Below are 15,620 nucleotides of genomic sequence, written 5' to 3' on the forward strand. Positions count from 1 at the left end.
CTTTAACTACTTTTTTTGCCAAACTTTTCTAACTGCCTTTCACGATATTTCTTTTGACGCTCAGCATGAGCAAGAGGCATGTCAAACCCTTGAAAGATTAAAAAAAAGGCAACACATTAGTTATGGAGATGCACGTATTACATCTAAGGCTCAATGGAGTTACAGTTATCCCTTAGAGAGGCTCTATTTATCTCAAAAGAGAGCCTCAAGGATAGCTGAGCATTCATCCCTCAAATGTTGCCTATGCAAAACATACCTATAATTTGTAGTTTTTGTAGATAATCTGGGTCCTTAAAGTTGATAAAAACTCAATTGTGGTTTCAGTTTAGGAGTTTTAAATTTTGTTTTAAATGTTGTTAAAAAATTGTCACGTCGTGACGTCACGGCGTGACATAAAAAGATTCTAAAAATAACTTGAGCTAATTATTTTTTTAAACATGTTAGTACTTTTTTAGATGTACTAGATTGAGTTCTCATTGCACTGGATTTTTGAAACCCTAAGTTTTACTGGTTGTCTAAGAAATAAAACGATTGGTACCCTAATTGTCACGGCGTGACATGTCACAGCGTGACAATATTGGTAATAGCATTTGATTAAAACAAATGGTATTCTGAATTCGTCTGGCAATAAGTATGTTTTTATTATAAGTAGGAATGATTAGTGCAGCTAAAAACCTGATTGCAATGAGCAAGAAAGTTTTTGAATTTTTTATAGGTTCAATTTAACTTTGGTGATTAAAAATGAATTAAATTATTGCAAAAAGCCTACTTTTACCTTCTGTTTCAGCCCATGTTATTTTTTATAATAGCGGCATACTATAATAAGCTATATATTTTCTGAAAGAGGAGAAGTAGAGCTTTCTACTGATATATAGTATTATCTATATTGGGTTGGTTTAATTTTATCATTTTTTGTGAGACGGTCGTGGAATTGCTGATATATTATAAATCTGCAAGTCGAGTCAAGATGTCGTTTTGTTTCTTGATTAACGTTTACATCATTTGTGATACAAATATATTTATATTATGGTTTTTTTGTAAATAATAATAAATAAATGTAAATGGGTTATTTTGATTATCATAATGGCTTACTGTTACAACTTTAGAAGAATAAAGCCAAAAATTATGCGTTTTAATTTTGAAAATATACATATTTAGCACTTAGTTCAGATTTTTCTGACAACATATATTGTGTTTACTAATGCATATAATTGATTAAATGTAAAAAAATCAAGAGTGGGGAGAGTTTCAACATGGCGGTCAATTTGGAGAACAGTGTTGCTTCACTTTTTCAAACGAGAGTAACCATGAAATACCGAAATGAAACGATATGAAACAATACATTGTTCGATTTCATAATTTATTTAACCTCAGGAAATATAAATTCATAATAAATTTCTGAATTTTTGCTTCTGTCTAAACTAATCATTGTCTTCAACTGCCAGATCAACCACATTTGGAGTACTAGCACGAGAGGCAGCAGGAGACGGAGAGGCAGGTCATTCAACGGCAGCAGCTTCATCGGCTTGTTCTTCAGCAGAAGTGAGCAACTATTTCTTGATCTAAACGCTGCCATAGTTTTGCTGGATGTGCAGGAGTTTCTCTACTTGTTCTGGTTGCAACTTGGTTCGTTTGTAGGAGACAATAGCACCTCCAGCACTAAAAGCTCTCTCTGAAGAAGTACTAAATGCAGGCACACAAAGCCATTTTCTTGCAGATTCTGCCAACAATTGGAACGTGTGTTTGTTAGTCCTCCAGAAGTCCAAGACATCCAATCCAGTGGCTGCAGGTACCTTAAAGTACATTTCTCATTCAATAGTATTGGAAGACTGATCAGCTGGGGCAGAGGTAACTCTAACTAGGACGTCACTAGCCAAATCAAAGAAAGGGTTGTCATCAGGTTGGGGAACTTGAGATCTTGTCTCTTCTAGCTGCCTGGCTTCCATCTCTTGTGTTGCCTGGATCCATTCTTGATGGTTCTGAGATTTTGTAATAAGAGCGTCATAGGCCTCATCAAATCCACAAATCTTTTTCAAAGCCTGGCCCTTGTACAGAGGATTCAGTAAGTTGGCAACTGAATAGTGCAAGTTGGTTGCTCCAGATTCTGGAAACCGGAAATCAATGGCTCACGGTTGTTCAGAAGCGCCAAGTTATTATACGCAAGCGTAGTAGTAACTTAAAAAAATTCAAATTTTAATAATGGCTACGGTCCGTAGCAACGAATTTTTTTATTTAGTTGACTGATCATTTATATTTGTTTCCATATAAATCAACATTTTTAACTCTTTCTAAAACTGAAATCATAATAAGCATATCTCAGTTGCATTAGAAAATGATTCAAATAAGATAAAGATTATATCAAAAAGTTTAAAGTTGAGCTTTTCTAAGTAAGTTAACATTCTTGAATATGCTGATTTGTTTACACTTTTAAAAACACATTATCTAATTTTCAGAGCCTAGAAATTAAATTTTTTTTTTAAAAAATTTTGATGAGTTTTTATAGTATTTAACACTTTTTTTCTTCCTGTAGATAAACATACAAACACACAAATATATACATATATATATATATATATATATATATATATATATATATATATATAAATATATATATATATATATACGAGTATATATATATATATACGAGTATATATATATATATATATATATACGAGTATATATATATATATATATATATATATATATATACATATATATATATATATATATATATATATATATATATATATATATATATATATATATATATATATATATATATATACATACATACATACATTACATACATAGATACATATATTTTTTCTTTTACATTTTGATTTTTTTTACCTTCTTAAAAGTATAATGAAAGTTCTGGTATCACGTCAAACATTAAAGAAAAAAGAAAAAAGGCTAAAGGTTTGATTGCTATTCATTTGCTTAGGCAAACCAGTAGCAAGAATTGTTTAGTTTTTCAGGTGTTTTTTTTCTTTAATTTTAATTACTTCTCTTCTCACTCCTTACTCTAACAGGTTTATTTACTTTTGCTTTGTATTCATAATTGGTCTCTTTATTGTTTGTTATTACAATAAACATTTGTAATAACAAACAATAAAGAGACCAATTACGCTATTTATTGTGCTATTTTAGGATCAAGGACATATATTGATGCAATGTTTTCAGCTATTTGGCAACTTCTTACTGATCAGCTTTAAAGATTAAATTTTTTTAAATTAGCTTAAAGTTTCCTTGAGTTACAAGTTTGGTTAAATTAGATTAAAAATGTGCTCTAAACAGAGTGGTTAATTTTTTCTTTAACACTTTCAACATTTTTCACTGAATTATGTCATTAGCCTTTTTTCTTTTTTCTTTAATGTTTGACGTGATACCAGAACTTTCATTATACTTTTAAAATACAAGAATGTTTTTCAAATATTTCCAAAATATATTTATATATATATAAACATGATAAAACAAAGTTATCTTTTAATACAATAAATAAAGGCTAAAATTTTATCTATTAACTAATATATATATATATATATATATATATATATATATATATATATATATATATATATATATATATATATATATATATATATATTTGGTGGACCAGTGAAATGTTGCCAAACACCTGATGAAATATTGCATCAATACATAGAAGTTGTTCATAAATATGAAGCAAAAGGAAGGGCGAATTGCAAAACAACCTGGAAGAGTAAGGAGTTTCCTGCTATTGGTTTGTTTAAGCCTCTGCTTAAGCAAACAAATTACCAATTCCTCAAAATATATACTAACATTAATGGCAATTGAGAAGATAAATAATATCAAACTGCGACAAAAAACATTTTTTTTCATGAATTGGTTTTGACAAGGCTATGTGGGTGTGTTTCCCTTATCATAGTTACGCCTTTGCCACAGCAATCTCGGTTTCTAGTTTGGTAATCTATAGACAGTTATTGAGATATGACTACATCTAATTAGATTATACAGTCGTTTTATTGATATTAAATGCTTCTTAAAAGCCTTAATTAAAATTAGACATGTTGTTGTTAAATAAATGATGATGAAGATGATGATGATGATGACGATGATGATGATGATGATGATGATGATGATGATGATGATGATGATGATGATGATGATGATGATGATGATGATGATGATGATGATGATGATGATGATGATGATGATGATGATGATGATGATGATGATGATAACGATGGGGTTGATTGTGCTATTATTAATGATTTATCAAGGCAGATGCAGTTATGATTAATATCTAAATCATATTCTTTGATTTGATTAAACTATTTTACATATACATGCAACAGTCAACTTTTGACAGTCATAATTAAAAGAGAATTTGTTTTAATACTGGAAATCAAATCTTCAGGTAAAATAAGCTGTTTATATTTTGGACATGCTTCATTGGGTTGGTTAACCTTTATATTTTCGACAAGACAGAAAAAACAAAATAAGTGTTCACATTTTTATAGAGTTGCTGGTTGTGTTGGTATTTTACCACAAAAATTACACTGGTAAAGCTGTAAATGAGGATTGATTTCTTTTTTAGTTCTTTAATATCTATTTCCAAGTCATGTGCTGTCATAATAATTTTTTTAATGGTAGCAATCATGGAAGTTGACCACTCTTTTTTACCAAGACCAGGGCAACCAATAAGCTTTTTATTCTTGCTTTAGTAATTTAGTAACATTTAAACTTTTACTAAGTTTTTCTACCTGCTGACAACAATAGAGCAATTCCACGACCGTCTCACAAAAAATGATAAAATTAAACCAACCCAATATAGATAATACTATATATCAGTAGAAAGCTCTACTTCTCCTCTTTCAGAAAATATATAGCTTATTATAGTATGCCGCTATTATAAAAAATAACATGGGCTGAAACAGAAGGTAAAAGTAGGCTTTTTGCAATAATTTAATTCATTTTTAATCACCAAAGTTAAATTGAACCTATAAAAAATTCAAAAACTTTCTTGCTCATTGCAATCAGGTTTTTAGCTGCACTAATCATTCCTACTTATAATAAAAACATACTTATTGCCAGACGAATTCAGAATACCATTTGTTTTAATCAAATGCTATTACCAATATTGTCACGCTGTGACATGTCACGCCGTGACAATTAGGGTACCAATCGTTTTATTTCTTAGACAACCAGTAAAACTTAGGGTTTCAAAAATCCAGTGCAATGAGAACTCAATCTAGTACATCTAAAAAAGTACTAACATGTTTAAAAAAATAATTAGCTCAAGTTATTTTTAGAATCTTTTTATGTCACGCCGTGACGTCACGACGTGACAATTTTTTAACAACATTTAAAACAAAATTTAAAACTCCTAAACTGAAACCACAATTGAGTTTTTATCAACTTTAAGGACCCAGATTATCTACAAAAACTACAAATTATAGGTATGTTTTGCATAGGCAACATTTGAGGGATGAATGCTCAGCTATCCTTGAGGCTCTCTTTTGAGATAAATAGAGCCTCTCTAAGGGATAACTGTAACTCCATTGAGCCTTAGATGTAATACGTGCATCTCCATAACTAATGTGTTGCCTTTTTTTTAATCTTTCAAGGGTTTGACATGCCTCTTGCTCATGCTGAGCGTCAAAAGAAATATCGTGAAAGGCAGTTAGAAAAGTTTGGCAAAAAAAGTAGTTAAAGAAAAAGAATCAAAAAAAAGAAAAGAAAGAAGGCTCGCTAATTTGGAGGCTGAATGAGAAAAAGAAAGGCAGCGAAAGAGAAAGAGCAGACAAAAGATAGCAGAATCAAAATCTGTAGCTGTTACATCACCCCCTTACAAATCTGCAAGCACTCTTGGAAAAGCTGTAAAGAGAGCCGAGTCAGCACTACCAAAATCACCCAGAAAGAGGGCTAAAGTTGTACAAAAACTTTTAACAAAAATGAATGAAATCCCAACCCCAGAAAAAATACTTAGTAAAAATGCATTAGATGCTTTAATTGTAAAATTGGTTCTTGATTTTTACCAGCGTGATAATATACCCCGCCAAGCACCCGGTAAAAGAGACACCATTGTGGTGAGATTAAAGAACAAGAAAGAAACTGTGCAAAAACGTCATTTGTATATGAATGTTAATGAAGCTTATGCTGTTTTTAAAAGTGATTATCCTGAAGAATCAGTCGGAAAATCAAAGTTTGCTAATTTACGCCCACCACATGTGCTTTTGCCTAGTTCAATGTCAAGAAACGTTTGTTGCTGTCAACAGCATCAAAATATAATTCTTATCCTTGAAGCCTCGCACAAGTTTGATTCAAATTTTCCATTCTATTCACATAAATTTCCTCTAAGCATTGTATGTGATAGTGAAAAAGACATTTGTTATAATAATATGTGTACAACATGTAAAGATGCTGCAAAGTTTCATAATCTATTTGTTTTGAATGAAATTGACAAGAATAAATGCATTACATGGTACCAATGGGAAAAAGTTGCAGAAGGTAATGGAAAGGAATATATTAAAAAAATTGAAAAAAAGGGAAGAGTTGATGATCTTTACAGCACCTTTTCAAAATCTTTACCTTCATTTCTTTGGCATTATTTTATTAAACAGAAACAATCAATTACATATCGTGATCATAAGATCCAACTTCAAAGTAATCAAGACACAGCCGTTCTTCAAGTGGATTTTGCTGAAATTTTTCAACTTTGTGGCAAGATGAAGTGCAGTCAGCACATTGGCACAAGAAGCAATTTTCTATTTTTACTGCTGTATTTTGGTACCAAAATTCATGCTCATTAGCTATCATAGTTTCAGATGATTTAAGCCATTCAAAAGAATCTATTCTTGTATTTGTTCATAGTTTATTATCTAAGCATATTGAATCAAGTGTTAAAATACTACAGGTTTGGACAGACGGGCTAAGTAATCAATTTAAAAATCGTTTTATTGCATCAGCAATACCCTGGTTGGAAGAACAGCATAGTTTAAAATTATTCTGGAACTTTTTCGCTGCTTCTCATGGGAAAGGACCAGTAGATGCTATTGGTGGGACCGTTAAAAGAATAGCAACGCAAAAAATAATCCAGAGAAAATGTATGATAACTGATGCCATAACTTTTCATGAAGCTGTTAAAAATGAGACTAATTTCAATGTCTATTTTGTTTCTATGGAAGATATTATAAATACAATAAAAAAATTTAAAATTGATGAGTTATTTACAAAAGCACCAGCAAAACCAGGAATATTTGCAGCGCACCTAATTCAAAACAATAATGGTAAAATAGAAATGCGACCCTATTCAAGTGCCAAGTATTTAGTGAAACAACTTACGTCTTCAGACAAAATCACCAAAAAACTTTAAAACGTTGTATATATGACAGCAATATAATATGGACGCGATTTCACACTGATATAGTATGGGCGTGTTCGGAAGATTGCTATGTAAGAACTATTTTTATGAAGATGTAATTATATATTTCGTCAGGTTAGAATTATTTTGTTCTATCTCCCATTTTAAACGTTGAAAGAAAGTTTTAGATTTTTTTCTATAAGTAAAGATTACTTAAAATTTTACAATTACTTTTTTAAAAAGTAACTTATTTTCAAAATAATTTATGTTTAAAGAAACTATTTAGAAAAAAAAAATTTAAAAATAAAATGTATTTTAAAAGTGATCAGTACTTAGTAAAATTAAAAATTCATTTTCTCCCAACGTTTAAAACGAGAGATAGAACAGAATAATTCTAACCTGACGATATGTCTAATACTTCTCTACTTAGTTTTAAATTTATTAAAAACAGCCCATTTACCTGGTTTATAATTACCCAAATGTGTCTGGTCACCCTGTGACGTTTACCACTAGTTAATTAAAGGTGCACCTGTTTGAAATTTAATTAAATAAATGTTATTTAGCTATAAAACTTGTAAGAGTAATGTCTAAACTTTTTGTTTAATGCCAAGTTAATAATTCAGTTCATCTATATTAGCTGAATCGCGATGCTGATCTAAAAACTAATAAAAAATGAGAGAATTTTGGTCACGCTGTGACGTTTTATATTTTCTCGCATGAATAAGAGGCTAATATATCCACCCTAATTTTTTTTTCTTGTTTTTTGTAGCACCTTTTATGAGCTAACAAAATAGCAAAAAAAGTTCTTTTTATATCTGTTTAATAATAAAATATTGAAGGCTAAAGACAAAAAAAAAGACGGTTGTCACGCTGTGACGGTCGTCGAGTTGCTCCTATTTGAACTAAAATTTGGCATTTAAAAAAAAAAAGAAAATTGGAATATTGTAAAAAATATCGTTATTATACCGATAAATATCGGTATTCTCGTTATTTTTATGTATTTCGAAAAACCGATAAAAAAAAAACCCCGATACTATCGTTTCAAACGATAAGTTATCGTTTCATAGAAAAACTAATATCGTTTGATATCGTCGTCATTTCATATCGTTATCGTTTCAAAATATCGGTTCATACCGATATACCGATAACGATACGCAGACCCTTAGTTTTAACAGTATTTTACTTGCGCTAAGTACACAATATTGGGGGTATGTATTAAAATGAGATTCACAATTCTTATGAGGTTAATTTTTTTTTGGTTACTATGAATACCTGACTTTGCATAGCATAGCAACAACATATTTTTGGTAGTTGTAAGTAATTTAATTACTAATACTAACAGTAATTTAATTACTTTTAATTTTAATTACTAATACTTGTATTAACTTAATTACTAACAAGTGTTTGTAGTCCAGGCGGCATATATATTATAACATTAAACTTTTGAATCCAAGATACTTGTTACAATAATTATTTAGAAATGGATTTATTAAGCTTAGACATTCATAATTTTCTCCAAAAAAACGATCTTAGTATTTCAAAAAAAATATTACTGAAGATATATTTATTCAGCCAAAATTTGCTGATTTTAAAGACATTGATTTTAGACATGCTCTTCAACGATTTGTTAACTTGTATAAAAAAAGTGGAAATCTGCAAACTACACTGTCAAAAATTTTGAAAAGAAGTTTGTTAACTGGCTTAATGAATAATTTATTGTTAGAAAAAAAGACAATGAACCAACTGCAAATAGACGTGGTCGAAAACCAGTTGCATTTGATAATAGTTCAAAATAAAACTAAAAAACGGCGCATATCTTGTTTAATTGAATCTCATTCATCCAATGAATTATTTTTTGCTGCTAATGAAAAATTTAGAGATGAATCTATTGTTATTGCTGCCAAGAACGTTTTAAATATTTCAAATACAAATAAAGCAACTAAATATTCAGCAGACGAAGCACTGGCTTTAATAATTGATGCAAGTCTGACAAAATCTTCCTATCAATTGATAAGAAGCGGAGCCTTGGAGAAAGAATATAACATCTACCCCGCTTACAATGATGTTAGAGATGTAAAATTGAAATGCCATCCTGCAAACATAACAGTGGAGAACTATTTAGCATCAGTTCCTTTAAAAGTTTTAATGATTTATACTTTGCAAAGAATCTGTGCAGTTCAGGAACCTGTGCTAAGGCACTTGATATTGAACAACAAAGCAATAAAAACAATGACACTAACGTGTAAGGCTGGTTTTGATGGTGCTACTGGCCAAAGCATTTATAAAAAAGTTTTGTCAGAACCTGACATTAACAGAGATTTAAAGCGTGAAGAATCATTATTTATTACTTGTCAAGTCCCATTGGATTTAACTGGATTTAACAATAGCAACGAAAAGGTGCCTATTAGGAGAAATCAAAAGTCTTCCTCCACAGCCTATTGTAGACCCATAAGATTTTCATACAAAATGGAATCCAAGGAATCTTTGATTGAAGAAGATCAGTACATTAAGAGTGAGATCGAAAGCATGGGTATGATTTTATTAGAGGTTTGGGGATCTTCTATTGAAGTGAATTGTTTTATTGAGCTTACAATGATTGATGGGAAGGTTCAAACAATATTATCTGAAAAAAATAACTCATACGAATGCTGTTCTGTGTGTGGTGTCTCTCCAAAAAATATGAATAGCCTTGTATCCTTAATATAGATAATACTAACAGAGAGTTCAATTATGGTCTTTCCAGTCTTCATGCATGGATTCGATTTTTTGAGATGGTATTGCACATTGCATATAAAAAAGAAACAAGAAAGTGGCAAGCAAGATCTAAAGAACACAAAGAAAAGGCATCTGCAGCTAAACAAAAGAATCAGACTGTTATTATGAACAAAATGGGACTTGCTGTTGATTTTCCTAAAAGTGGTGGTTCTGGAATAAGCAATGATGGCAATACCTCAGGGCGTGCTTTTGCAGCATATGAACAAACAGCTGAAATTCTGGGTATTGATCAAAACCTTATATTCAGATTTTACATTATCTTGGTAACGCTCTCTTCAGGATGTGAAATAGACTATGAAACTTTTAGACTTTATGTCCCTTTGTTCATGGTATTACATGGCTCAATCAGTTCACAAAGTATTGATACATGGGCATGACATAATTAAAAGCCTTACATTACCCATCGGACTTACGTCAGAGGAAGCTCAAGAGGCTAGAAATAAAGACTTCAAATCTCATCGCGAAAATTTCAGCCGAAAAACATCCAGAAGAGCAACAAATACTGATCTTATCAATAGACTCGTAGTTTCCAGTGATCCTGTTACTTCATCACTGCGTAAATCAACATCACAGTAAACAAAGCATAAAGCATTTCCTTTAGATGTTTTACAATTACTTAAATAATCTTCAAATGACATTGTTTTATAATTTTTTGATGTTATTTAAAATTGACTATAATTTCTTGCACAATAATTTGCTTTTATCATTCCTAAAACATTATTTACCTAAATACTCAATTGTTATTCAATACAGGTGGGTCAAAAATCCGATAAAATATTCAAATTTCAATTTACCACTTTGTAACTAAGGAAAGTATCCGGTAACTAAGCAATATAAGTATCCATAGCAACTAAATTTTAAAAATTATCACTTTTGTTAGAAGTGTGATCTCATATTGGTACTCATGCCAAATTTAGTGAATACAGCATTTATAAAATATCTGCAGATAACAAAAATAGATTGTTGCTAATCAAAAAAAAGGTTTCCATAGCAACGAAGTAAAAGAGTATTTCCTTCATAAAAAGCGCAGACATATTAGTAGCTACACTAATTTTAGTGAATAAAGCTCTAATATTAAATTAGTTACGAATTTTGTCCAGTAAAAGTGAATTTTGCCCCACTGTGCGCCGGCGCACAATGGGCCAAAATTCACTTTTATTGGACAAAATTAGTATTTACTTGAAAAGTATGAACAAAATTATTTTATGTTTATTATCGATGTGATATGTAGTTAAAAGAAGTTTAGGGTCATTATATTGTATTAAAAACGATTGGTCACACAGGAAATGTAAAAAATTTATATATTAAAACAAAAAATACATATTTTTACACATCTTACATACTTTACAAATATCTACAACTTTACAACTATTTAACATAATGACAAATAACTAAATTTATAATACTAAAAGGATAATCACACTTGAAAGATGCTTCTAAACCTATACCGGGTTTCTTAATCACTGAACTTACACTGATCAACATATATTGCGTTATATTACAACATATTGCAATATTATTGCGTTTTCAATTAAAATTGCTACAAATTGCTCAATAAATTGACAACTAAAAATGCAACAAAATTTTACAAATGCAATGTGTTTTTAAATGTAATTTAAATGCATTTAAATAAAAATAATTCCGATGCTTTTCTAATTACCCTTGTCATTTTTTTGTTTTACATACGTTTAATGTGTTAATAAGCAGTAACAAGGTTGTTGTTAAAATATTACAATATTATTGCAATATTATTGCAACTGTATAATATGGATTTATTGCAAGTTAATGTGGAATTATTTTTATCGGTTTTAACAACTTTGAATGATTTTAATGTTCAAAGTGGCGTTTTGTACATGCGCGGAACGAACCTGTCTGGTTGGAAAATTTGTTAAAATTTTATTTGCGCAATGAAACGAAACTTTTTTAATAGAAAGTATGAAAGAAAAATTTTACACTCTACAGCTGAGTCTACGTCTTCTGAAGAGGACATCATTAAAAGTAGTTCTCAGTCCGACGGTAGCGATACGGATGATAATGTTAACAATGGTAGATTTACCCAAGAAACAGAAGAAATTGTAGTATCTGAGCCTGAGGAAGAATCAAAAGCTTCCATGTTTCAGTTTTTTAGTTGTAATCCATTTGAAAATTCTTTATTTGATCCACTTACCAACAAAACGTTTATGTTTTTAACCTTATTGTATTTAATGATTAGCAATACATTGAATGAAATCGCATTTGATCGTTTTTTGAAGACTTTGCCGGTATGTAAAATGTAGCCTACATTGTGCGATGTACTTGTAAATGAATATTGCCAAGCTAATGAAATTACCAACCAACTTGGCCCTTGATTAAAATATTTTAAAACTCAGACATCTTCAAGTTTAGTGACTTTTATTCCAAAAATTTTCTGTAATAGGTAAGCTACTGTTCAAGCTTAGAGACTTAATAAAATTAAAATTATATAAAAATATTTTGTATATTTATTTATTGAATGGCCTGAAAAATGGGTTATTTTAGTGTTCTCAGGCCCTAAAAGTTATTTTTTGGTGTATTAAATTTTATTTTTTTTTTAGTTTATTGGCATAATTTTAAAAAATTACAAAAACAAAATGCATTTATTGTCTTGGGCAGACAAATGCCACTGAAAACCTGAACCAGGGTGCATTCCATTTTTTTTTTTTTTTTTTTCACAGAATATATATCAACAACGCCAAAATTTATTTAAATTTTACCAATACACCAAAAAAAAAAAAAAAATTATAAGGTAATAACAATTTTGTACACCAAAAATAAAATGACATCAATTAATAATTACATAAATTAACAACATCAAATAAATAAATTTTGTAAAAATACATAAATTTATTTAAAGTCGCTAAACATGGAAAGTTGCTATATTTGAAGATTTATAAAAAGTCTTAAAGTTAACATTCTCTCTTCCTAATTATTGCAATGGTTCCATGAAAGCTGCATGGGCTGCAGCACGCACAGCCTAGCCATGGCTTTATTCTAAAACTCTCCATTTACATTAAAAATGGATACAGCCAGTCTATTCAGACCAGTCTTTGAGCCTGTCATATCAAGTAATGCACTGCAAAAAATGCTGCTCTGGCATTTTAGCTCTGGCTACCATCAGAAATGTTGCGCATTGCCAATAATTTGTAAAAAAAGTCTGAGAAAATTGGCATAAGTAGAGAGTCTTTTAATTAGGAACATTCTACATTACTGTCTAGTCTTATTTTCATTTCAACTAAGGTTGGGGCCTGGGTTGGTTGGTAAAACTTCAATAGCTATACTTTTAAAGTTTTAATTTTTTTTTTATAGATTTTCCAGTGTGTAGAAGACATACCTTCATCTCTTAAAATGATTCGTAGATTTGTTAAAAAAAATGTATTCTCCCATACTGAACCAACCCATACATATTATTGTCATGATTGCTGCACAGCTTTAGTTGACACATGTAAACTAAATCTTCATTGTTCATCACATATCTTTATATTGGATATTATTAGCCAAATGAAACTTGTTTTATCTCAAAATTTGGGAGCAATTAAATCTTATCAAATGGAAATTATATTGGGTAAACGAAAGAGTGATTTAATTTCGAGACAAAATTTTGTCGAAAATATGAAATCTAAAAATGTTTTACATATTCATTTGTTAATGTCAACTGATGATGGAGAACCATACACAAAAAAAAAGACTACAATGTGGCCATTTCATGCAATTATTTCGGATTTACCATCTTATAAACGGTTTCTAATTGAAAATACATTACTTCTTGGTTTATGGTTCTCATCATTAAAACCTAATTGGCATGCTTATTTGAAGGTAAATCGATTATTAATAGTTATTTTTTATATTAAAATTATAGTTAATTGATTTTCCTACAGTGGTAGAATTCTTTCACTGTTCCAGCTGTGGAACAGTGAAAGAATTCTACCACTATAAGTAATGATAATAAACAACAAACAAACAACAATTAGGCATAATTACTATATTACTAACTATTTTTTAGGAGTGCATTAATGAAAAACTGTTTGAAATACCCCTTGAAATTAACAATGTCCAAGTTGTTATTCATATTGTTGGTTTGGTTTTCGATTTACCTGCAGTGGCCTCAATTATCAATCACAAGCAATATAATGGTGAATTTGGATGTCATTATTGTGAACATCCTGGTAGAACAATTGAAAGAAAACATGGTTCAGCAAGAATTTATTCACATTCAGATACAAAATATAATCTTAAAACATCTGAAATGTATGCCAAATATGCTAGATTAGCTGAAAAATCAAAAGTATCTGTATTTGGAATTAAAGGCTTGAATATCTTTAGTGAAATGTCATTTGTTAAAGTGCCAGATATGATACTTATTGATGTGTTACATCGGTTTTACGAAAATTGCTCAAAAAAACTTTTAATTTGTTTATTTTCTGTTATCAATAAACATGAAGCATTTTTTATTGGTAGTGCTGCAAAGTTAAATGTTCTGGAAATCTTACTTGCTGATCAAAAAATGCCACATAACATGCCTAAGCCACCAACTATTAAATCATTTATACATTGGAAAGGCCATGACTTTAAAAACTTTATTTTATACTTAGCAGTTCCATATTTTCTGCCATATTTGAATCCTGACTGCATGATGATGATCTATTCTCTAGTAATTGGCATGCGCTTGTCAAGCAGTGAAATATGTTTAGATAAAGTATCAGTTATTAGCCAGCTGTTTAATTTTTATCAAAAATCATTGTCTGAGTTGCTTCCTTTATATATGAATACTATCAATGTTCATCTACTTGGTCATGTTAGCGATATTATTAAAATGCATGGAAGTGTGACAAATTACTCAATGTTTTGTTTTGAAGCTCGGCTTAGTAATTATTAAAAAATGATGAAAGGAACACATGGTCACCCACAGCAGATTGTGCAAAAATTTCTTGACTTCAAAACAGCTTCTTGTTTTTTGCAAACGACAGATCATCCTAAAAAATCTGAAATTTGTCAAGCATTAAATATTGGCATTAGTGAACAGGAAGAATTGCAATTGCTAAATCCTTGCAAATTGTTAAAACATGGTATTGTTTATCATTCAAAAACTTATGGCAAACATAACAGCTACACTTGTCAATTTGGACATAATAAGTTTGGTATCATATTGGATTTTCCTTTAGTTGACAATGTTATACATGTTCAGTTACAACTATTAAATGTAGAATGCAAGTTAGTATCTACTTTTGGTGATATGATTGGAAATGTGAAAGTTAACATTAATGATGACTTATTTTTTATTGTTGAACAAACACAAAATATTGTTGTTATTCCAGCTGACAATCTAGTTTGCAAATGCATATTAATTAAAAGTAAACTACTCACAAAAGAAGTAATAATTTTAACACCATTGAAAGAACTTTTTGAATATGCTTAGGGTGGCTAAATGTAAATTTTGTGATAAATAAACAAATAAACCATGCATGTGTGTTTTTTTATACAAGCA

At 29.9% G+C, this 15,620-nt stretch overlaps 1 protein-coding gene and 1 pseudogene across 2 annotated transcripts; both read left to right on the plus strand.

The window, feature by feature from the left end:
- Positions 1-2,858: 2,858 nt before the first annotated feature.
- LOC149892752 (uncharacterized) lies at positions 2,859-8,279 on the plus strand. Its single transcript, XM_090067344.1, has 3 exons — positions 2,859-2,919; positions 5,610-7,460; positions 7,728-8,279. The coding sequence occupies exon 2, from the start codon at positions 5,937-5,939 to the stop codon at positions 6,792-6,794; it is 858 nt and encodes a 285-aa protein (XP_089923470.1). The 5' UTR covers positions 2,859-2,919; positions 5,610-5,936; the 3' UTR covers positions 6,795-7,460; positions 7,728-8,279.
- A 3,741-nt stretch (positions 8,280-12,020) lies between these two features.
- LOC149892753 (uncharacterized) lies at positions 12,021-15,596 on the plus strand (annotated as a pseudogene). Its single transcript, XR_016449340.1, has 3 exons — positions 12,021-12,381; positions 13,445-13,951; positions 14,139-15,596. The product of XR_016449340.1 is annotated as an uncharacterized LOC149892753 (transcript).
- The last annotated feature ends 24 nt before the right edge of the window (positions 15,597-15,620 follow it).

The sequence above is a fragment of the Hydra viridissima genome, unplaced genomic scaffold (assembly GCF_058129835.1).
Source record: "Hydra viridissima isolate aposymbiotic clone 2 unplaced genomic scaffold, HvirCarnegie_v1 scaffold_1, whole genome shotgun sequence".
NCBI classification, from domain to species: Eukaryota; Metazoa; Cnidaria; class Hydrozoa; order Anthoathecata; family Hydridae; genus Hydra; species Hydra viridissima.